Source organism: Rissa tridactyla, chromosome 9, assembly GCF_028500815.1.
Source record: "Rissa tridactyla isolate bRisTri1 chromosome 9, bRisTri1.patW.cur.20221130, whole genome shotgun sequence".
NCBI classification, from domain to species: domain Eukaryota; kingdom Metazoa; phylum Chordata; class Aves; order Charadriiformes; family Laridae; genus Rissa; species Rissa tridactyla.
In genome coordinates, this window is record NC_071474.1 from 3,987,900 (window position 1) to 4,011,746 (window position 23,847).

Consider the following 23,847-nt stretch of genomic DNA (forward strand, 5'->3'; position numbering starts at 1 on the left):
GGGGGTGCCTTGGAGCCGCCCCGTCCGCCCGATTTCCCGGCGCTGCTGCCCGGCCGGGCCCTCCCCGCCGCCTCCGCCTGCCCCCCCCCCGCCCCACCACCCCCCCCCCCCTCCTCCCGGAGCATCCCCCCGCCCCCGCCGGGCTCCGGGGCCGCTTTAAAAGGCGCAGCTCCCCGCTCCGCCCAGCTCGGCACCGCGGAGCGCACCATGCCCGCCGCAGCCGGCGCCGGCCCGGGGAGCGCGGCCGCCCCGCCGCCCGCCCGCCTCTGCCTGCTGGCCCTGGCGCTGGCGCTGAGCGGCCGCGGGGCCGCGGCCGAGCCCTCCCGCACCGTCTACACCAACCACTGGGCCGTGCGGGTCCGGGGGGGGCCCGCCGAGGCCGCCCGCCTGGCCGCCGCCTACGGGTACATCAGCCTGGGGCAGGTAAGGGGCAGCGGGCAGGTGCCGGGGTACCGGCAGCGGGGGCTGCGGGGGCGGGCGGAGAGGGGGGTCGCACCGGGAGCCTGGTGGGGGGTCGCGGAGCTGTCGGGGGTTCCGGGAGCGGAGAGACGCGGGGGGTCCCGGGGAACTGTCGGGGCTCGCGGGAGCTGCGGGGGGGGGGGGGGGCTTGTACCGGGAGGCTGCGGGGCGGTCTCGGGAGCTGCAGGGGGGATCCCGGGACCGGAGAGGCGCCGGGGGCTCCAGCGCCGGGAGCCTGCGGGGATTCCCGGGAGCTGCCGGGGGCTCGCACCGTGAGTCCCGGCGGCGGGAGGCTGCGGGGTGTCCCGGAGCCGGGGAGCTGCCGGGGGTCTGACGCTGTGGCTCCCGGCTTCGGGGAGCTGCCGGGGGTCTCGGGATCGGATAGGCGCCGGGAGTCCCGGGGAGCTGCCGGGTCTCCCGGGACCGAGGTGGTGCCGGGGGTCCCCGGGCGATGGGCCCCTCCAGCCCCCGGGAGCCGTCGGGATGGGGACGATGCAGCGATGCTGGCTGAGCGCTTTGGCGCCGGGGGGCGACCCCGGCCCCGCCACCCCTCACGCCCCCCGGCGCGGTGCCGTGCCCTGGCCCCGCGGCTGCTCCTCGGGGTGCCCTCGCCCCGCTCCCCGCCGGCTGGGGATTGCACAAGTTCCTCCCATCCCGGCTTTGTGGATTTAACAAACTTTGGGCTCTCTGGCCCGGGTTTATCAGAGATTTTTGGGAACACGAAGAACTTTTGCTTTCAATCCCGCGCAGCACATGGCTGGCTTAAAGGTGACTTTCAGCACGGCAGCTCTTTTCCCTCTCAATTTCTTCATCCTCTCTATAAACCCAGATGTGGTCTGGTGTCCTTGGAGTTTCCTCCGGAGTTTGTTGCTCCCGCGCTGCCTGGCTGCTCAGTGCTTTTCTGGCTGGGTGGCACTTCAGGTTGTCTTCCTGCCCGAGGTGTCTCCTGGATTATAAATTATAACCTTGCTTTATATCGCAACCCTGCTTTTAAGTATAATTAAAGTCACAGGGTGCTGTGTAAACATATTTTCTTCGGGGGAGGGGGGGGCTGAATCAGGGACACTGTCTCCTGCACTGGTGTCTGTGACCTCCCGTGGGTCACATCCCACCCTCCATCCTCTACCTGCTGTGCTCCACTCCGGCCCCACCAGGGAGAAAATCACTTCTTCAAATGCCTCCATCTCAGGGCTGGGTGAATGTGATTGTGCAACCCAAAGGGCTTTTCGGTGTTTATCCCTGTTCAGGGAATATCTTGATTGAGCTTCCCACTCTCCCAGTTTGCATCAGCCTAATGTCAGCTCATGGTTCGGGGTTTTGCTGCGTCCCTGCCTGCTGGAGCATCTTCTCCCCCCTTCTGGCATCGCGGTTTTCCCAAGCTCATCCCCACAATGCCAGTGGCGTTTGGCCCATGGGCGCGACGTGGCCCCGCCGGAGCATCCATCCCTCCCTTCCCCCTGAGCCCTTCCCCAGGGCAGCCCGGCGCAGGCTGGAGAGCAAGGGAAATATTTCTGTGGTTGCATCAGGGTGTTCCTGGCTCCCGCCTTTCGCGCAGATACTAGGAGCTCGTGCACCGCTGGGGCTTCCCCAGCTGCTCGCAACGCCCTGCCTTCAACTCTCCAGCCCGCCCGAGCTCCCCGGGCTTTTCCCACGGGAGCTTATCCAGGGACAAACCCTGAGGAACCTCTTTTCCTGCTTGTGTGCGCTCGTGGGTGACATCTGCTGTGTTGTGCTTGGGGTTCATGGTGTCCCAAGCCCCGTGGGGTCCTGGGTGTCCCCATCTTCCCCTGCTACATCCTCTGCTCATGGAGCTGCTGGGGACAATGCTGTCCGCGGTGAGATGTGCCCTCCCAGGGGGGCTTATCCTGTGCAAAACCTGCTGGAAAACCCCGCCAAGGGGGTATTGCCCTGCTCTGAGGCTGTCACCCTGCCCTGGGGAGGTGTTTGGGTGGAGGCAAGTGTTGAGTCCAACATGGCAAGGGAGGAGGGGTGATGGTCACGGAGTGACCCATCCGGATGCAAGGGAGGCTCAGCCCTGCGTTGGTGGCTGGCGACCTCTTTTCCTCCGAGATGCAATCCCAGAGTCTCCTGACACCTTCCTGGCGGTGAAGGGCATTGCTGGGGTTTGTACACACAGGTGTCTGCCCCATGTCCAAGCTGTCCCCGCGCGTTCCTGTGCCCAACCCGTGCACCAAGACACCCTTAAACCCTTCTGGGTCACAGCAGAGTGACATTTCCCTTGAGAAATCTTTTGCGTCAACTTCTGTTTAAGTGAAGCAAACAATTAAGCAAAAGGAAAAGCTTTTACACCCCCAAACGCCTGCTCATTCCTCCCCACCGGTCTTTGTTGCCGCGCTGTGCCGGGGCGAGCCGGGACAGGCCCCGGCCAAGGGTGCTGCGAGGGCTGTGCGGTGCTGGTGCCCTGGCAGTGCCTCCACTGCCGTCCCAGGGTGGTGACAAGGCGGTTCCTATCCCGGTAACAGGATTTATATGAGTTTTTCCTTGTGCGGTGCCCAATGCTGTAAGTTTTAGGAGGGCTTGAACGACCCCAGGGGTCTCAGCTGCAGTGCGGGAGGCAGACAGGATTCATTCTGGGCTGGAATTGGAGCTTTCCTGGATTCCTGTCATCTGGCGCATGGTGGAGTGATGGTATCCTCGCAGACCTTGGCTCAGTCCTTACAGGGCTGAATCCAGCCACGACCATCTGAGAACGATGTTCCTGAAGGCAGGAGCTCAGCGGCTGGAGCCCTTGTCCCCAGTGGGGATGGGTGGTGTCCCCAGGAGGGGAGCAGGCACGGCCTCCCCACCTGGATCTGCCCTCCTGGAGGACACCAGTGCTGATTCAGCTGCATTTTGCAGAAATGGGATGGTTTGGGTGAGATGGTGGAAGACTTCGCTGTGATGGGGAGGGAAGGAATGGGCTTGGAAATGCTCTGACAGGCTTGAGTGCTGCCCTCAGTGGTGTCCGGCTCCCAAAAAGCTCTCCTTTGCCATGTCTCATTAGCTACAAGTGATCTTAAACCTGCTTGAAATACTCATGGCTGTTAATGAGGCAGGGCAGGCACTGGGCTCGTCCCCACCTGGCAATGAATGCATTGGGAGAGGCAGGTGCTGCTGCAGGAGCATCTGGGTGCCTCTCCCTGCCTGGGTGGCACTGGGATTTGGGGGAGAAGGGGAATGGAAACAGAGACATGGAGGTAGCCAAACCCCTTGCAGTCATACCTCTTTTTAACTGTTAAGGGCCATATTTGTAGAGTAATTCCTGTTGGCAAGAACCTCTGGAGGTCTCTGGTCCAACCCGCTCAAGTAACTTTGAGGATAAATCAAGCTGTGCAAAGCCTCAGCCAGGTGAGGTTCAAAGCTTTCCAAGGATGGAGATCCCACCATTTCCCCAGGCTCGTGTGTCACCACCCTACACAAAGAATTACCCTCTTTGTACCCAATTAGGGTTCCTCCCCTTCCAACTTGTTGCTTCTCATCCTTTCGCCGTGCATCTTCACGTGTCTCTAACTGCCTGGGTCCCTTCGAGGCCATGAGTAGCTCCTTCAGCTTCAAAATCTTCCCCATTTGGCTGGTTGACATTGGCAGGTGTGTGGTTTTTTGAAAGCGGAGCCATTGACACCTGCAGCGCAATGACGATGGCACTGCAGGATGCAAAACATGTTCGCGTTGCTTCTGGCTTGCTCCACCAGCCAGGGCTTCCTCTGCCTCAATTAATGGGGGGGGAAGAAAACCACCTCATTTTTGTTGAGGTACAAATTCAAGTTGCCTCAAAAAAAAAAAAAAAATCTCAAGTTTCCTCTGAAACTTTGGCACAAAACTGCAAATCAATTGGGAAAATGAAAATCGATCCTTGTGGAAATAAGAACCTCCCATGCACGTTCTCGGCAGAAGTTAGATGTCAAAAAAAAAAAAAAATAAAAATCAAGGCCGACAGCTGTAAACTTGCATGGAGGGGGACTGAGCGTGTCTGGAGCTACTTGGCGTGGTCTCCTGGGCTTCAGGTGGGTGGGCTTTGTAGCCACAGTTGGTGGCAACCTGGACTATGTCCTCTGTGGTGGAACTGGCACCTTTCAGTGTGGGCAGATGTCTTCTGGCTGGTCAGGAGCTGATGGGCACGCTTGCTCACTAGGTACCCGGGAGGGATCAGCCCTTGGTAAAGTCCTGCTACGTGCTGCTTGGGTGTCCGCTGGGTTTTCCAGCGTCCCCACCGCTGTGGCCATGGGGCTGTGGCCTCCCCGGTGCTGTGTGCAGGAGAAAACCCAACTCTCCTGGGCCTCTTCCATCCCCAGGGATTGCATTGCGGAGCCCTCGCTGAGCTGACTGACTTGGAGAAGGAGAACAAATACTCCTCCACTTTAAATAAATAAATAAAAATGGCATTTTTAAATTTTTCTACTTTGAATACCTTAGGTGGAAGGTGGCCTCTGAAGGTCACCGGGTCCAATCTCTGCTCAGAGCAGGGCCGGCTTTCAAGTTGGCCCCAACATGAGAAGGTTTTCCTTATTTTTTCCTTCTGTAAATCCCAGGATGATAAAGAACCTGGGGCACAGGGTGCTTCTCCTGTTGCTCTGGCCGTGTATCCCCAGAGCCTGGGATGGGGTCGTCTCCCTCCCCGTCCCCTTGATGATTTGTATGGATTTATTTCCAAAAAACCCCACGTCTGCTCTGGTGGGGAACAGAAGCGCTTCTTCAGCTGATGCTTGTTTATAGAGCGTGATCCTGTTATGGCGAGTGCCAGAGGGACCGGAGATGAGAATAAACTGAATATTATTACCCTACAAACTGCAGGCTGAGCTGTTGGACGCGGAGCTGAACCACCCGGGCTGCGGCATCGGGGCTTCCAGGCAGGGTGATCTTGCTCGAGGTTTCCCTAAAATATGGGGAAATTTAAGCATCCTCCTTCCTTCTCCGAAGTTCCAGTGGATTCGAGGAGTGGGTTTTAAAAGCCAAATGCAGATTGCAGCGAGCAACTGCTTTGCACGGAGACGTTAAAGGAAACGCACAACGATGTTGTAATGCGAAGGAAAAGGCCGGGGGGGGGGAGGGAGGGTTTCAATGAACTTGAGTGGAAACAAATTACAAAAATCACGCTAACGGCAGTAAAGTTGTTGAAATGACATTCTGGCATAAAAAGCAGAGCAAAACTAATTAAATATTTAATGCTCGTGAGAGGCGCTGGCACATCTCAAGGTACGAAGTGTGATAAAGACGTGAGTAGTTGCCGTCATCTGCTGCGGCATCTGGTCCGGACAAACCTGTTTGCTCCCCCCTGCCCCATTGTAGCCAGCCCTGGTCTGGCCTCGGGAGTGGTGGGAGTGTCACCCTGGCCCCCGGGTCACACGTGGCCTCAGGGTTGTCACCCCGGCTCCTGGGTCACAGATGTGGGCTCGTAGGGTGGCTTGCCCCACTCCCGTGAGCCAGCCACAGGGGCTGCCGCTGGTTCCCTGCACCATCCGCCTCCTGGCCGTGGGACAGGTTTTCGGGGGAAAGAAAACCAACCTCGGGGAAAAGGGAATTTATGGCAGAGACCCAATTTGTACCAAAACTGCGTGGCCTGGGAGCTGCATGCCAGCGAGCGCAGCTTTTGGGGCATTCCCATCCCTACAGCTGTGAATCCCTGTGGGATGCTCGTCACGCGGCGCCTGGCCGGGATTGCCTGGCTCGTATAGCCCTGGCACGTTATCCGTGCTTTTAGGATGGAAAAAGAGGAGTCGCGGTGTCTCCAGCTGCCGGGATGAGAGGGCTGGAGGCAGCGCAGCCACCCCGGGGCTGGGCAGGGTGGCGTGGCTGGCACGGCGTTTCCCTGCAAATGCAGGACACTCCAGCTCCGTGCAAGGGGAAAAAAAAAAAGGGCAAAAACTTGTAAAAGAGGAATGTGGGGCTTCCCTGAGGTGAAGAGAGCCGGTGGGGCTGCCTTTCCCAGCTCGCCTTCGCTCCTGAGCTGCGCTTACTGCTGGGGAGGGACTCCAGGCTGGGGCGTGTGTTATACGTCCCTTGGGAGGGATGGTTGGTTTGCTTGGAGGTGGTTTTTAGGGGTTTTTTGATTCTTCCTGCTGCTGTCCCTGACGTCCAGCCTGAGCACGTTTATATCCTGAGCATCCCAGGGCTAGCAGGGATGGCGTACACCTCTCCGTACGGGGCTGTTCTTGCTGCTGGGGCGAAGCTGGAGCGTCGGGTGGGGAAAGGCAGGGCGATGAGGCACAGCTCCCCCGGCTCCGCCGCAGCTGCTGAGCTCATTTTTAGCTCATTATTTCAGCTTGGGAGCTGGTGGAAGGCAGTTTGCGAAGATGCATTTAATGGGTGAAAATTCATTAAAATGTTTTCTGGGCTCTGTTGCACCAGTTAGTGCCAGCATCCTGCATCCCTTCCCTGAACTCCAGCTTTGCCAGGGAGCTTCGGATGAGCAAAGGATTTGTGGTACAGGGCACGGCTGCAACAAGGCACAAAGGGATGCTGCCAGCACCAAGACGGGGGGCAACCGCGGGAAAACCTCATTTTTCTTTTTTTAAAAAAAAAAAAAAAAAAAAAAACAACAACCAAACCACCAAAAAAACCCACAACCACAAATAAAAGCACCAAAACCCTCTCTTTTTGCAGATCGGGAGCTTGGAAAACTACTACCACTTTCACCACAGCAAGACATTTAAGCGCTCGACGCTGAGCAGCCGGGGACCGCACAACTTCCTCCGCATGGACCCCAAGGTATGGGGCCGGGCAGCCCGGGGTCCCCCAGCCTCTGTGGGGTCGGTGGGATGGGGGTCCCCACTTTCTCCCCCCCGCCTCCAGAGGAGCCTGTTGGCTTGGCCTGGGTCAAGCGTGAGCCCGAGCATCTTGCGTTATCCCTGAAGCGCAGCCCTGTGCACGCACGGGGTGACTCACTGGACACGGGTACGGCGATCGGTGATGAAAAATACTTAGAAGTGACTAAATGTTAACATCTGCCTGAAAGCCAGGAGGAAGAAAAAGGGTGAAAAAAGCCTTCCAGGGTAGAAAGGCTTGTTGCATGCTTGGGGTGTTGATCCAGTTGCCACAACACTTGCTGCCTCAATGGTTGCTATGTGTGAAATCCTTGGCAATAGCTCCGCATTGCTTTTTCCTAGAGCAAGCCTCCGAAGGGATTTTTGGTGCAGCTGAATTGACAAGAGTAACGGGGTGGGGAGGGGGAGAAGGCGAGGAGGGACAGGCTGGGCTCGGGGTGGCGGGGAAGGGCTGCGGCTCTGCCTCGACTTTCCTCCTCCCTCGGCCCCAGCCTGCGCCCGAGCCCTGCGCGATGCTGCATCTGCAGAGCAAGGGAAGGGTTAAAGTGCGGGGAGGGTCTGTTTTTGTCGAGAAAGGGGGAAACAAAGGCAGAAAAAGCCATTGCAGTGAAAGTACCTGTGCTGCAGAGAGCTGCTGGTGCTTGCACCCATTCCCAGCCGCCCTAGGGATGCTCCTGGCCACCCTTGGGGATGCTCTTTCCCAAGACATTTCCAACCCGCTTAGCACAGCACATCCCATCCGCATCTCTCCAGACCTGCACAGCAACCCTGCTTTCCCCAACTGGCCGCTGTTAAATATTTGGACGGGGTCTGTAGCGCGTTTCTGAGGGGGCACGCGTGAGGCTGCGTTGCCCGTGGGGAGAAACCCCAGCCAGAGGAGCTTCGGTGCCCGGGAAGCCGTGCTGGGCTCTAATTAAAGCTGTTCGCCCTCGGGGAGGTGCACAGGCATCCCAGCAAATGATTAATTCAGATCTGCAATTGAAATACCTCCATTTAAATGAGTCTAGTTATAATGCAAACCGAATCAATTGGCTTTTAGTCTTTTAACATTTACCTTACCTCGCTCTATGGACTGCAAGCTAGAGCAATTAGCTCCCATTCTCTTCATCCTTTTGTTATCCCTTGGAGTTCAAGACCTCTTGGCATGTGTTGTCTCTCCCCATCTCCCATGCACATTTGCAAATCATTTTGGAGATGTCTTGGTATTTGGATGGCACTGGCTTAGCATGAGTGATGCGGGAAAACATCACCGTGAGGCACAAGGGAACGGGAGCTGGAATAGCCGAGATGGAAACCGATCTTGCAGAAATGCCGAAGAACCAGCAAATCCAATCATTTGCAGATGTTGGGTGGTTCGTGCCTTCCAGGGGCTATTGTTCCCAGCACTGTTATGCTGTGGGGGTCGGTGGCAGGAGGGCCAGGTCCCAGCAAGAGGACCATGGCCAAGCCCTCTGTCCAGAGGACATGGGTGGTGGGGAGGGGGAGACCCAACGAACATGGGGCAGCACTCAAGGATCACAGTCCCCATGGGACCACACTGCTGCCGAGCTCACCTGTTGCCCCAAGAGACCCCCGTGGCCAGCGGCTGCTCCGTTTTTAGGGCTGATATGAGCCAAGTGATGTGGCAGGTGATGGAAGGGGAGGCGGGATGCAGAGAGGGGTCACGCCGTGCTGTGCCACCCGTCCTATGGGCTCATCTTGCAACTCTCATCACCATAAGCTTTCCCAGCTCGCTGGGATGTTCCTGGTGATCCTCGCAGTGCTGGAGCCTTCAGCCTCGCTGCTCCAGCCTCTCAGTCCTCATCGGGCGCTGTCACACCTCAGTCCCTGTGCCTCTGGCCAAGCGCCATAGCAAAATCCACCCCACCTGAATTATTTCTGCTGTGCTTTATGGCAAACGTGTGCTGGAGCCGTCTCGTTTGTCCTGGGTCTCCGCTTTTAATTCCTGCACGTCCACTGGACTAAGTCAAGCTATTGTTTTTCTGGAGCTGCAAAGGGAGTGACACCCTCGCCTGCGCTGGCTCTCGTGTTTGGCACTACCACCCTGGGAGGCTGGATCTGGGCATCACCCGCTGAAAATCTCAAAGTAGGGGGTGGGATGTAAAAAGCTGCCCCTCTGTTCCCAGCAAGGGCGAAGGGTTGGGCTCGGTGCTAACCTGTGCCGCCTGGCGGAGTCCTTTGGTGCCACTCCTGCTTGCCTCCTTATTGCCAATTAGGGTTTGCAGGGCTGGAGCTGGGACCTCCCGGCCTCAGGGCTGTGTTTGTAACAGTTTTGACTATTTCCAGTAGGAAAAAAGAGATTTTTTTTTTTTTCTTTTAAATTTTATTTTACTTTTTTTTAAATTTCCGAGAAGCTTTTCCCCCTTCCCGGATGGAGCGATGGAAGTCGATCGGAGTTTCACGAGCTGCGGCAGCCGTTGCAGGGATGCCCCGGGCTCCTTCCCGCTCGCCCGTTGTTTTCCCGTGCCAGCCGCATCCGTTTAGCGAAACCTCCTTGAAATCGCTGCCACTGAACTGCTGATTTCTCTGTGTCCACGCAAGACTCCTCCGTCAGCTCCCGGCTGGCGGTGCTGGGGTCGCTGAGGAGCGTGTTTAAGATGGAGAGGCGCCTGCGAGGCACCGCAGCTCCTGGCAAATCCCTGCAAAATCCCGCACCTTCCCATGGCTCCTGCATCCGGCAAAGCCGCAGGGAAAGGTCATAGCTATGGCTTGGGTGGCGAGATCCACGGTGACGCCGCCAAGGAGTGCTGCTTTAAGGAGAAAAGCCGGGTAATTGGGCTGTTTCCTCTATTTAATGTATTTTTATTTTTATAACTACACCAGGAAGTTGTATTTTTTGCTTCCAATGCTTAAATCCATCAGTGTATAAGCAAAGCAGCCTGCTGTCGTGAGCCAAGGCGGCGTGGAAAATAATTTTTCTATGAAATATATATATATTTTTTTTCTTTAGAATATAGATGTTTAAAAATGAAGCCCTAGGCTGGGAAGTGACAGGTTTCTGATGTGCGCAGCTCCATACCCACCTCCATGCGAGTCAGAAGGCTATAAACCGTGCAAGAAGAACTCGGTTCAGCCGACAGTTTTCACGTAAATGACCCCAACAAAAATTTGCATTTTGGATTTTTATTCTTTTCGTTACGAAACCGTAATCAACAGAATCGAGACCTCCCCAGGAGCAGCTCTGCCGTTCCCAAAGGGCCCTGAGCCGTCGGGAAGAAGGTGGCTGGGGGGGAAGGATGTGCTGCGGAGCCCTCCCAGCTCTTCGGCTGCTGCCTCCTTTTACCCCCCCCCGCCATAAGCATGCATACAGCTTTGCTCTATAAATTATTTTTACAACCTATTCTTAATAAGCTTGGGTTTCGTCTCCCTGCTGGGGGCAGGAGAGCCCTTTTTGTGGGCAATAAAGGGTCTGGGGGGTGGAAAACGCTCGCCAGGGTTGGGATGCAGCTGGTCCCAATCCTGCACCGGAGGCAGCTCCCGCCGCAGCAGCACAGGCTAACACCAGCATTTCCCAATCCCGGCCTTTTCCGGCTCGTTTCCCGTTTGATCTCTTTACATGTCATGCCCCACTGAAAAGCAAACAAATGTCAGAGCGGTCGGCCCCAAGGCCACCTCGCCCGCAGCCGCTGCCAAAACCGCCTCTCTGGAGCTGGCCATATCCCCTGAGACCTGCCAAGGCCACGTGTGGCCGTCCCATATTTTTGGAAAACACGTGTTGTGCTTCGTAAAGCCGCCCCATTTAATTATTTTATCAGGAGGAGAGGAGCTCAAAGGATGAGCAGCCCCAGGGTGGGGAAGTCTCGGGGCTGAGCTGCGGCTGCTGCCTCTCAGCCGGGGGGGAAAAAATCAGCCCCCAAATTAAGCTGAGCACCTGAGTCTTCTCCAATACTTTGACTAAACACTTAAATATGTTGTTTGTCTCCAGCAGGACTTCAGTGCATGCTTCAGGGCTTCGTTAAGCCTGGGGGGTTTAGGCACGCGCTTGGAGGTGACGTTATTTATTCTCGGGGGGTTTTGCTGCACCAGGAGAGGAATCCGGTCCCTGGCTCAGAGACCATAAAGAACTGAGATTGCCCTGTCATTCCATCCGTTATTTCCCCAAAATGAAGCTGCTATCCCCACAGCAACCCTGCCGAAGGAGCTGGGGGAGTTTGCCGGCGCATGGGGTGATGCTGCGATGGGTCCTTTGCACTGCATCCCGCATCCTACATCCCGCATCCCGTTTCAGCGGGTGATGCTGGACTCTGTGCCCGTGGGTGATGCTGGACTCCATGCTCATGGGCGATGCCGGACTCCGTGCCCATGGGCGATGCCCAGCTCTGTTCCATGGGTGACGCTGACCCACGGCTCTGCTTGCAGGTGGACTGGCTGCAGCAGCAGGAGGTGAAGCTGCGGGTGAAGAGGCAGGTCCGAGGCGAGCCGCACGCCCTGCCCTTCAACGACCCGGTGTGGCCCAACATGTGGTACCTGGTGGGTATCTCCCCTCCGCCCCCTCCCCGCCCCGCGAGGAACCCGCTGCTTTACAGGGGGGTTAATTTATTTTTAATCAAACGTGTCATCAGTCTTTGCTCAGCCGGGCCAGTAATGAAACACCTTAATATCGGCAAATGTGCTTGGCAGCAGGATTTTAAAATTGCAAATTAATACACGGGAGAGTCTAGTTTGAAGTGTTTCACCATCATTAGCAGCCCCTCATTATGGTCTGCGCAGCGAAGGCTCGGCAGCAGCGCCGCTGCCTTTTACCCATCCAAGAGCTGCAGCCATCTATTTGCAATATCATTTTTCTCCCGCCTGCTTCATCGATCTGTATTTGACAGGGAAATTCATTGAAAATTAAGCGCAGAAAGGAAACGAGCACTTCAAAACCAAGGAGCCCGCAATGTTTGAAATGGAAGAGGGAAAGAATAATAGAGAGATAGCATTGCCTGGATTAACTGCTGCCGGATGGCCTTGATCAATGGAGTAAACTTATAACAAATCTACGAGTTATATGGCAGGGAGTGGGATGTAAATTTATTTTCTGATTGAATGGGCTCCCAGCCTGGCTGCTGGCTTAGATGGGCTGAAATGGGGTTGCGGCCCTTTTACAGCTGTTTTTTCCCCCCTCCCGCCCCGTAGCACTGTGGGGATAAAAGCAGTCGCTGCAGGTCGGAGATGAACATCCTGGCAGCCTGGCAGAGGGGCTACACCGGCAAAAACGTGGTGGTCACCATCCTCGATGACGGCATAGAGAGGAACCACCCCGACCTCCTGCAAAACTATGTGAGCTGGGGGCTGGGTGGGCTGGGGGTGGATGGGCAGGGGCTGGTCCTCCCAGGGAATTGATTTACGGAGAATTTCAGTGTATAAACACAGCTTAAGTCTGCGCTTTGGCAGATTAGAAGAAAATGTTGTGGGGTTTTTTTTGGTTTTTTTGTTTTGTTTTTTTTTTTAAAAAAAAACTCAAGATGTTTTTAAGAAGGAAATGAGGTTTTTAGACAAGAGGGTTTGGGGGAAACTCCCTTTGCAGCTGCCCGGGAAGCGGCCGCCTCCTTCCAGCTCATCAGGGCAGAGCCAAAAACCTGCACGGACCCGCTCGGCCCCAGCCCAGACCCCGAACGGCCGCGGCGCTGGGGGGAACATTGCTGGACCGAGCAGGATTTGGGGTCGGAGAACCTGTGTCTGGCAGCAGCAGGATGTCTACCCCTGGGAAGCCCTCTCTCAGTGAGAGCTGCAGCCCAAAACTATTTGTCTTGAGGAAACAGTCAGAAACGAAGTGGAAAACAGCATGTCCCAGCTGCGGGTGAAGCAGGACCGTGCTGCTGCCGGGGCCGCTTTGTCCCACGCTGTGCTGGTAAGTTGAATCTAATGGTGGCAACGTGTTTTCAGGACCCTCTTGCAAGCTACGATGTCAACGGGAACGACCACGACCCGACTCCGCGCTACGATGCCAGCAACGAGAACAAGTACGTGATGGGGATTGCCCGGGAGCCGGTGCCCCAGGGTTCCCTGGGGCTGGGCAACCCCCCCGGGGGTCTTCCAGGTCCGGGGCCTTTCCCCGTCCCTGAGGATGCTGCCTTCAGGGCTTTGCACAGAGTCATTATGTCTAATGCAAATCCAGCCCGTGGCAACCACGCTAATTGCTAACGAACCTTTAAGCCATCGAATGACGCACCAGGGGGTTCCTCGCCATGGTCGGGGATGAAAGCACGTGAGTCAGGCTGGGTGGCTTGGATATCAAAGCATGGATGCACTTTCTGGGCTTCAATTAAAGCGGGACGGGCACACGGTGGCACATGTGGAAAGGAAACGGGAATGCAAAGAGGAAATGGCGTTTAGGTGCAAAACGCAGAGAGCAAGCTGCATGGAGGTGCCAAAAGCAAGGAGCAAATTGCACTTAGGTGCAAGGCGCAAAGAGCAAATTGCATTGAGGTGCCAAAAGCAAAGAGCAGATTGCTTTTTGCATTGGTTTCCTCCATCCCCCAGCTCTTGCTGTGGGTTTTGGGTAAGGATAAGTCCTTTGGAGAAGGACTCTCCGGCTCTTGGGGCGCCTTCTTCCACCGCTCGGGCCTCGGGGCAGGTTTCTGGGTGCTGGGTGGCTGGAAGGGATCCTTTGCCATGGACATCGGCTCATGGGGGGTTTCTCCTTGCAGGCACGGCACTCGCTGCGCGGGGGAAGTGGCGGCGGCGGCCAACAACTCGTACTGCATCGTGGGCATCGCCTACAACGCGCGCATCGGAGGTGAGGCTGGCGCCTGCCTGCGCATCCCCAGCCCCTCGCCGCCCCCCCGCGGGACCGTGGCCACCCTGGGCTCCTGGGGCGGGTGGCGGGATGCCGTTCTCCCAGATGTTGCTGGGAGAGAATCTCCTCCTTGGTGCCCTGGCTTGGGGAAGGATGGGTGACAGTGGGTGCAGGGGACCTTGGCTCCATGTATTTTGGGGTGGAAACCTTCTTCTTGGGATGCATCCTTGCCATGAGGGTACACGTGGATCACAGATGTGGTGGTTTCACCCCAAAAGTCCACAGCTGCTTTCAGGGGGGGCTGGCCTTCTTATCGGGGGCGGGGGGTGGGGGGACTGCGTTTGCTGTGGTTGGTGTTGCTGGTTTGGCTTCAGGGCTGAAATCGCTTGTTGGTGAGGTTAATGTCTGCAGATGAGCTGCTCGGAGCAGGGGGGTTCTGGGAGGACCCCCAAAACACCCCCATGGAGAAAGCGCCAAGGTGGTGGGGGGCCGGGGCTGCGTGGGGTGGGGGGACCTTTGCACGGTCCCTCAAATAACAGGACGCGCAGGGAGCAAATGAATCTCTATCACCAACTTGGATCCCGACAGTAATTAGCCTCACAGAGCTCGTTTCCATTAGCTTAGCTGGTTTTGGAGGCTGGTTTGAGCTGGGGCTGCTCTGGCCGGCCCGGGCCGGTACAGTGACCACCGGGGAGATGGGGGTGGGAGCCCGTCACCCCACCCGCGTGGCCAATGGGACCGTGTAGGGGACAAATGCCTGGAGCTGCGTCCTCATGGGGGGTTTTAGCCCCGTGCCCGGCATGGCTGGAATGGGAGAGGGGCTTTTGCTGCGACCCCTGCTACCACCCCAACGCTGGGAGAGGTCGCCATTGCGAGCACGGACCCAAGCGCCCATGGCTGGATTCGGGGCTTAATTCCTTCTCTCGACTTGTTCATCCTGACCGTGTTCGTTAGGGTGGTGTCTGCACGGGGGTGCGGAGGAGCGGGGTGTCCCTCTGCCAGGAAAATCTCCCGAGGGAAGAAACAACCCCCGGGAGGGTGACTGGGGGGTGGCAGGGGCTGCAAAGGCTGTGGCACATCCCCATCCCGTCCCCTGTGCCCTCCACATGGGGGCTTCTTGCCTCTAAAGCCAGCTTCCGAGCACGCACCGGAGCAAGGCAAAGCTCCCGGGGGGGGAGGTTAAGGCAGTTTTGGACCCTGCAGCATCCAGCCGTTGCCTTCATGCTCCTTTTCAAGCCCGTTGCTCCGCAGCAGCCGTGGAGACGAGCGTTACTTGTTGACTTTATAACGACCTACGGGTCTCATTTTAATTTGTTTCCTTTAACGAGTGCCTCGCCTCGGGGGTGCGCTGGGGAGGCGTCGAGCGATGCGAGGCACCTGGCCGAGGGGAGAGGCCCTGACCTTCCCGCACCGTGAGCAGCCCAAGGGGAAAAATAAAGTCTGTAGCCATATCGAGTTTGGGATTGCGGAGGAAAATGTGCTATAGCTGCAGCGAGAGTGATTTTAGATGGATTAGGCAAATAAAGCAGCGATTAATGAGCACAACTTGTTGGGGAAGCCCATTTGTCACACCCGGAGAGCTACCGTCTAATTTTACTGGCTGCTCTTCAGCGCTCTTGCGTTGCTTTTCATTTGCTCCAGGCAAAATACATCGCTGCTCAAGAAACCAAATGGGCTCCTGCCATCCCTCCTCCTCCTTTCCCCTCTCCTCCAACGCTCGCTTCTGAGGCCGGCGTTGCTCCCCGCGTGGCAAAGAGCTCTTTTATTTTGCAGCATCTTTCCCCGCTCCCTCCTGCCCCCCCCCCCCCTCCATTATTTAATCTAGGGTGGTTGGCTTTGGGTTGGCTTTGGGCTGTTTTGGGTTGACTTTGGGCTCACCGATGAACGTGTCCACATTTTTATTATGTCCACGTTTTTATTATTTATGAAATTCAATAAGGGCAAGTGTAGGGTGCTGCACCTGGGGAGGAATAACCCCCTGCGCCAGGACAGGTTGGGGCTGACCTGCTGGAGAGCAGCGCTGTGGAAAGAGACCTGGGAGTCCTGGGGGACAACGGGATGACCATGAGCCAGCAATGTGGCCTTGTGGCCAAGAAGGCCAATGGCATCCTGGGGTGCACCAAGAAGAGTGTGGCCAGCAGGCCGAGGGAGGTCATCCTCCCCCTCTGCTCTGCCCTGGGGAGGCTGTATCTGGAGTGCTGTGTCCAGTTCTGGGCTCCCCGGGTCAAGAAGGACAGGGAACTGCTGGAGAGGGGACAGCAAAGGGCTACCAAGGTGATGAGGGGACTGGAACATCTCTCTTATGAAGGAAGGCTGAAGGATTCGGCCCTCTTCAGTCTGGAAAAAAGATGACTGAGGGGGGATCTCATCAACGCTTATAAATACTTAAAGGGTGGGTGTCAGGAGGATGGGGCCAGGCTCTTCTCAGTGGTGCCCGGGGACAGGACAAGAGGTAATGGGCACAAACTTGAGCATAGGAAGTTCCACCTAAACATGAGGAGGAACTTCTTTCCTTTGAGGGTGGCAGAGCCCTGGCACAGGCTGCCCAGAGAGGTGGGGGAGTCTCCGTCTCTGGAGACATTCCAACCCTGCCTGGACGCGTTCCTGTGCCGCCTGCTCAGGGTGACCCTGCTCTGGCAGGGGGTGGGACTGGGTGATCTCCAGAGGTCCCTTCCAACCCTGCCATTCTGTGATTCTGTGATTTAGCCAGCACAAAAACCTCATCCTTTGGCTGGTTTTGCTTGCAGTGCCACAGCCGAGCGCGGCTCGGACACCAGGCTCGGCTTTTCGCCCCTTCTCCTCGTGTTTTCTTGTTGACGTGACAAAGAGAGGATGTTTTTGGGAACTGCTCTGCTCCCTCATTTTATATTTCTAAGCTTGTTTTTGGCTGGTAAGGGACAGCATCGAAAAGAGCTATTTGAGTTGACTGGTGTCCAGAGCGCAGCTGCAGCTGTAATGACATCTGCCTGCGTTTGTTTGCTTTAAGGGAAAATACGTGTGGAAAGGGAAATGCATTTTTATAAACCGGACTCTCCCTGGTTGTCAAAACGCGATGCTGACATTTCCAGCACCTCCTTTCCTCGGAGGGCTGTTTCGCCGTGCGACGGGGGAATTCCAGCAGGGAAAGGGCGATGGGGAGCGGCGGGGGCTGTGACCCTCATATTGCAGCGGTTTGAGGCTGGGGATGCGCGGCTCTCCCGGGGAGAGCCGGTGGGCTCTGCCTGCAAACCGCCAGCATTCCTGGCTGGAAGAGTGAGGTTATATCCCAGGAGGCAGCGTCGTCCCGCCATGGGTTGGGGTCCTGGCTCTGATTTTGGCCGTGCAAACCACAGCCTGGGGCTTCTCCTGGGGCTTCTCCCCGTCCCGGGCACTGCTGGCATCACCTGGGCAACGACAGGGTTTGGGGACAGTCACGGTTGTCCCCACTCATGGGGAGATGCTTCCTCCCACTGGCGTGCCCGAAGCCAGGGGGGCGTTTGGGAAACACCGATATCTTCCAGGTGGAGAAATGAGCCAGTTAATTTATTAAAAAGCTGGGGGGGGGGGAACTTTTTAGCAGGGGGATTTTACCGCCTGGGAGTGCAAAACCGCTCCCACCACCCAGTCCCTGCTGATGGAGGGGAAGCAAATTTTAACACACACACACACCCCCCATCACTTGCCATGAAGCCAACAACACAGAAAACTTTTCCAAAATAGCTCCCCGGCTTCCCGCTGCCGGGCTCGTTAGCGCGCGGGGCCGCGGGTTGAAGCTATTCCAGGCTGAGCCGTGCGGTTTCCGCCGCCGTTAACAAAGCCCTTTGATTGCAATCCTCGCACTTTCATCCACGCCGTTAAGCCCTAATGTCTGATGTTTTTGTGCTTTTAGGCATTCGTATGTTAGATGGCGATGTAACAGATGTTGTTGAAGCGAAGTCGCTTGGCATCAGACCCGATTACATTGACATTTACAGCGCGAGCTGGGGGCCAGATGATGATGGGAAGACAGTTGATGGACCTGGTCTATTGGCCAAACAGGCTTTTGAGCATGGCATTAAAAAGGTGTGGATCCCGCAGCGCCCAGACGCGCTCGCCCTCCTCCTCCTGCCCCGTGGGGAAACGCGTGCTGGGGCCACGGCCGGCCGGGGGTCCGGCGCGGGGTCGGGCGGCTCGGCCCCCCGAGGCGATGCCAACGCTAGGGCTGGGGCGGGGGGAGGCGAATCATCTCTAATTTTTCCTAGTTTTCCCCGGCGTCCCTAAGAGCTCCTCCGGTGGATTTTGCGGCGGCGGGCGGTGACGGCGGGAGGTGCCCGGCGATGGCGGTGGGACCCCTCGGCACGGCCGGCCCCGGTGGGAGCATGCGGCAGCGCCGGCCCCCGGGCAGAGCCCCGGCAGAGCAGGCAGGCCCCAGGTTGAGTTGCGAAGCTCTGCCCGGATGAGAAACCCAAAGCGGTTCTGGGCGGGGGGTGGCTTTGCACCTCAAAATGTCCCCCTCCGGCTGCCGGCGCGGAGGGAAGCGGCCGCCCCCCCAGCATCTCCATCCCCCCTCCCTCACCCTCCCCAGGCCCCCGGTGTCCTCTGCCGGGGGTCTCCATCACATTAAGCGTTTCCCTGGTTTTCAACCCAGAATGGGTGGCTGTGTCACGTCTTGGGGGGGGGGGGGTGGGTGCCGCCACAGGGGCACAGGAAAAATTGAGATTATTGTCCCTGAAGTCCTCCAGCGAGAGGGGCTGAGCGGGTGTCACGTGTGACTGACAGCTGTCAATCCCCGCTGGGGATGCCCTGACCTTCACACCCCCCTTCTGTTTTGGGGCGCTTTTAAAAAATACGCTCCATATTGGCTAAAAGCATCGGGAAAAAGACCTTTCCTGGCAGCTCGGCGGGCGCCACGGGTAAGTGTCACAGCGGCTGGGGTCTCTGCAGCAAGCGTCCCCCGGGCGCTTCGGCCAATTTGGGGATGGGGTTTTGCCGTCGGCAGCCCCAGGCTGGGCTTCGGACCCCCCCCTCCCCTTTCACTCCCTGCCTCCACTCCTGCCTCTGCTGCCTCTCCTCGCAGGGCGCCGGGGGCGGCCGCGGGCCGGGGCGTCGCAGCCTGCCGCTTATCTAAAAATAGGGTGGAGTGTTTTTCCCACTATTTACTTGATTTCCTGCCGGGGCGGTGAGCCTGCCGAGGAATCCATTGAAGTGCCGGGGAGTTCAGGCCGTGTAAATATGGGGGAACAAGCTGCTGCTTAAACATTATTTTTCCACGCGGGAGCAAACGGGCGGCAGCAGGACACTTGCCCGGCACAGCCCTGCTGTTTCGGGATGCTTGTTCCTGTCTCCCAGGGGACATCAGACCCTGCCACCCCCATCCCTGTCCCCCCCCGTCCACTGCCACCCGTGTTTGCGGCACCCACTATCCTGCATGCACAGCTCTTAATTGCTGACTTCTTAAATAATGAGGAAAGCCACAAGCAGATAGTTAGCCGCCACCTTTAGCCCAAGCAAACGGCTGTAACTGAGTTATAAATCCTTAAAATTGAGTTTTTAATGGAAACATTAAAATAACCTTTATCTGTTAGCAATAGGACTGCGCTGGGGTAATTTATCATCTTGTTTCCCGCTCCTCCAGCCACACCTTATTAGTTCCCGAGCTAACGAGGAGATATTTATCCTGGGCTCTCATGGAGTGCCGTTGGGCACGCACCCAGGCGTCGGCAGCGCTGTGGGAGCGGGGAGATGCTGTGCATCCCGCATCTGACCGATCCTGCATCCGACCGATGCACTGCTGGCGTAAGCCACGCTGTCCCCAGCCTTGGCCAGGGAGGGATTCCCTGGTTTAAATGATGCCAAACCCGGGGTTTATAGGGGCCAGGAGCCCCTCGCCAGGATGGCGACGGCTGAGGAGGATGGCAAGTAAAGACGTTGGGTGTTTGGGGTCTGCTTGTGGAAATCTTAGTGGTTGCTTGTTTGAGAGCAAAGGGGAAGCGTGGCTTTTTTCCAATCCGAGGGGGCTGCAATACGCGGTGACCTCTCGCTCCGCTGGGAAATGCTGTCAGGTGTTAGATGTGCGTTGCTGTAGTGTCGTGTATGTGCCTGTTCGTGTCCTTGTGCGACCGTGCTGGCTCCGAACCCGCTTTCCTGCAGCGCGGCCCTGCCCAGCATCCCGGGGGTGCGGGTCGGGACCGGGACCAAGCAGCCTTTCTCGGCACCCGCGGCTGTGACACTCGGGGTGCGGGATGTAAGGGAGGTCCGGGCTCCCTGTCTGCTGATCCCAATCGAAATCATTGCTATGTCTCCGCACGCCTTCGGCAATCGGTGCCTGGTTTTATTCCTCCTATTAAGCAATTTAGGAAAGCCTGGGGTGCATGCAGCTGGTCCTTGCAGATGGAGTGGATTTTAGCATCGGGGAGCCGGGCGGTCGCTGCCTGCATCAAGCACGTGGGCTGGGATGCTGCCGCCTCGGAGATCCAGGGGGATCCCTGGGAAGTGGGACTGGAGGTGCCAGGAGCAGACCTGGTGGGCTGGCGAGCTGGGTTGGGCCGTCCGTGCTGCGGGGCAGGGCAATAATTCCCTTTGCAATTGCACTTTCTCTCGCAGAGCTCCAGACAGCTCTATTAAATCTCTGCTAGGGAAATATCCACCCAGTTTGGCTGGGAGGCAGCCTGGATAATGAAAACTTTCATAAAGTAAGGAAAGAGCCTGACTTAGCCTGTGTATCCAGAGGCAGGGTCAGCTCGGAGATCCTCTGCCCCGGGAGGAGGGTGAGACAGGTAATAAACCATCCCTCTCCCCCCAGCGCTTAAAACCCACAATAAATCCCAGTGAATTCCTCCGGAGCAAAGCTGCTTTTTTATTAGTAGGATTATATTATTATTATTATTATTATTATTATTATTATTATTATTATTATTATTATTATTATTATTATTTTTTGCGGAGGAAGCCACCGCAGAGCAGTGGGAGGGATGTAAACACCAGATCTGCCCGGGCTAGCGCCGAAATCTCTCAGTGGCGGGAGCAACCGCGGGGAGGATGGGGCTGCTCCGCCGCCGTGTGCTTCATTGGCTGCCAAGCCCCGGAGAGCCATGCCTTACGGGGCAGGGAAGAGAACCAGCCGCTTCATTTCCTGCCCCAAACCCCCTCGGGTCACCAAAAATCCTCCCTTGGGGACCGTGGCACCCGGTTTGTGAACCCCCAGGGGATGCCCTGGCAGCGGTTGGGATGCAGGATGGAGGATGGAGGCGGTTCGCCCCCGCGCCCTTGGCTTCGTTAGGGGCCCCTCGTTGGCAGCGCGGCCGCCGCTGCCGGGCGGGATTTTCCCCTGGCTCTGGGGAGGTCCGGGCGGATGGCGCACCCCTCCCGCCCCCCCGATTCCCGGTGGGCTCCCGCAGCTGTAGCCCCTGGGGACGGCTCCGTCAGATGTTCCTGCCAAGCGATGGGGAGGGGAGAAAAGGCCGGGATTAAAAAATTAAAAACAAACAAAAGGAACCTAAAGGATAGGCCGGGGGAAGGTTTCTGATGGTTTGGATGGGTTCACAAGGGGCTTTGCAGGCTCGGGGTGAGGGAGACGTGGGTTTCGGGGGGTTCTCTGCCAGTTCCTCCCACAGGGCCGTCCCTGCACCCCAGAAAGCGTCGTGCTGGGTGTTACCACCTGCTCCAGGGGCTCCGAGCACCCCAGGTGTTTTCCCCAGTGAGAGCCGGCGGAAGATGCCACAGTCCCCGTTGCCGGAGGCTCTCCCGTCCTCACGGGGAGTCGCCACCTGTTAACGTGGGGCTGGCCGAGCCGAGGGGTACGTTTGCGGGGGCTGATCCAGGGGGCTGAGCCCTGGGCAGGACAGGCGCCGTCCTTCCACCCTAACCAAACCCTACCTCCTGACCCAAAAACCAGGCTTACCGACGGCATCCCAGTGCCAGGGAGGGCTGCCCGTGCCGAGATGGCCGCTCATCCCGGACAAAAACCTCCTCTCACCCCCCTGTCCCCTCTCTGCTCACAGGGCCGCAGGGGCTTGGGGTCCATTTTCGTCTGGGCATCGGGGAACGGCGGCAGAGAGGGCGATTACTGCTCCTGTGACGGCTACACCAACAGCATCTACACCATCTCCATCAGCAGCACCACCGAGAACGGCTACAAGCCCTGGTACCTGGAGGAATGCGCCTCCACCCTCGCCACCACCTACAGCAGCGGGGCTTTCTACGAGCGGAAAATAGTAAGTTTTACCCCAATGTCGCGTGGGGCAGCATCCCCTGCGCCTTTTCTGCGTGACTGGGCTGGATGATGGCTCTGTTGTAAGAGCCGGGCTTTGCCCTTAGCCCTGCGGTGGATTTCGCTCGCGGTTTTTTTATGGTGGGGCCAAAATTGCTCTGGTCCTTGGGAAGAGCTCGGGCACGCGGCGTTTTCCCTGGTAAATGGGTGAAAGGGCTGGCGGATTGCAAAAATACCCGTGCAAATATTTACCTGTCCCCCAAAGTGCCTGCTCGCTGTCCTGTGCTTATAAAAAGGGAATTTTGAGGATTTTTAGCCTGGGACAGTGAAAAAATGAGGGAGGATGGAGGCGTTTGGCAGGGATGCGGCAAACCTAAACGGGGAGCAGAGACTTTTTGGAGGCCAGGAATTGCCTGAAGGTGTGTGCACGTTGTGGATCAGCCTGGATTTCCCTGCCGCACGGGCTGTATTTGCCCTGTCCCAACAGCCGCTGTGGCTGCATCACAGCAAGGCCTTTTGTTACCGACATCCCCATCCATCATCCGAACATTGGGCAGTAAAACATCGCCCACCAGAGCAACACCTTACCCTGGTGCTGGGGAGGGAGTTTTCCACCCATATTATTTTTGTGACAAAAAAATGTGGGGTTTTTACAAGTCTCTTTTTTTTTTTTATTTTTTTTATTTTTTTTTTATTCAGGAGTGATTTGTTTGGCCCCTAAAAGATGAATTCCTAGACAGAAAACAGGATCCAAGTGCCATTTTCCTGGCCCTCAGGAGCGTTCGCGTGGCTGAGGCCGGCACCAGCTCAGGGCTGCCGCAGCATTGCTGGGCGAAAAAGCAGCTTCCAGGGGCACTGGGTAGCACGTGTGTGTCCTCCCCCCAAACAAAAATCACCATATTAACTCAAAGCCCAGAAGCCTTTTAAAAATGTAACCAACTGAGCATCTCTCTGCCCACCTCCTCTCTCTGAGCTTTTGGTACCCAAGCATCAGTGCTCTGCCTTGAAACGAAAAAGCTGGAAATGTGGGGTTTTTCCTTTTTTTTTTTTTTTTTTTTTTTTTTGTGTCCCATGCGAGTGGAAATCCTTGCCTGACACCAGGAGCTGGAGCTTTTATGGAAAGCGTTAATATGGCACAACTCAACACGCACCCACGGGTGCGGACCCCCGCCAGCCCTGCCCTGCTCGCGCCGCTCCATCCGTGGTGTGGCTGGCTTTTCCTCCAGCTGACCCCCGGCGAAATTGACTCTCCCCCCACCTTTCAAATAGTTTTTTGCACCTTTGAGCAAAGGAAAACGTAAGCAGGGATGTTTTCTCACGTGCCAAATGTGTCCGCAGCCCATTTTTTCGGGGGGAGGGGGGAGCTCAGAGCACTCCGCTGGCATGGGAGCCACGGCAGGTTTGGGTACCCGCAGGCTCAGCGCCGAGCTGGCAGCATCCCGAGCAAACCTGGGGTGCTGGATGGGGTAATGCCCCCCCCCCGGCAGCGTCTCCCTCGGCGCAGGGCTGCAGCTCCTCTCTCCGCAGGTCACCACCGACCTCCGGCACCGCTGTACGGACGGCCACACCGGCACCTCCGTGTCCGCCCCCATGGTCGCCGGCATCATCGCCTTGGCTTTGGAGGCAAAGTAAGTGCAACCTCCCCCCTCCGGCTTGCAGATATTTCCAAATTTAGTTAGCTGGTAAGCAAAACCAGAAAGAAAAAAGGTGGTTTGTTTTTTTTTGTTTTGTTTTTTTGT

General features: G+C 57.1%; 1 protein-coding gene across 1 annotated transcript in view; it reads left to right on the forward strand.

Annotated features, from left to right (window-relative positions):
* Nucleotides 1–207: 207 nt before the first annotated feature.
* Nucleotides 208–23,847, forward strand: part of PCSK6 (proprotein convertase subtilisin/kexin type 6) — a 37,952-nt gene continuing 14,312 nt past the window's right edge. Inside the window, exons 1-9 of the mRNA XM_054215270.1 lie at nt 208–423; nt 7,060–7,164; nt 11,580–11,690; nt 12,339–12,482; nt 13,089–13,165; nt 13,853–13,941; nt 17,810–17,982; nt 21,900–22,112; nt 23,636–23,736. Of these exons, the coding sequence (XP_054071245.1) occupies nt 208–423; nt 7,060–7,164; nt 11,580–11,690; nt 12,339–12,482; nt 13,089–13,165; nt 13,853–13,941; nt 17,810–17,982; nt 21,900–22,112; nt 23,636–23,736 (1,229 nt within the window). The remainder of the gene's footprint in view (nt 424–7,059; nt 7,165–11,579; nt 11,691–12,338; nt 12,483–13,088; nt 13,166–13,852; nt 13,942–17,809; nt 17,983–21,899; nt 22,113–23,635; nt 23,737–23,847) is intronic.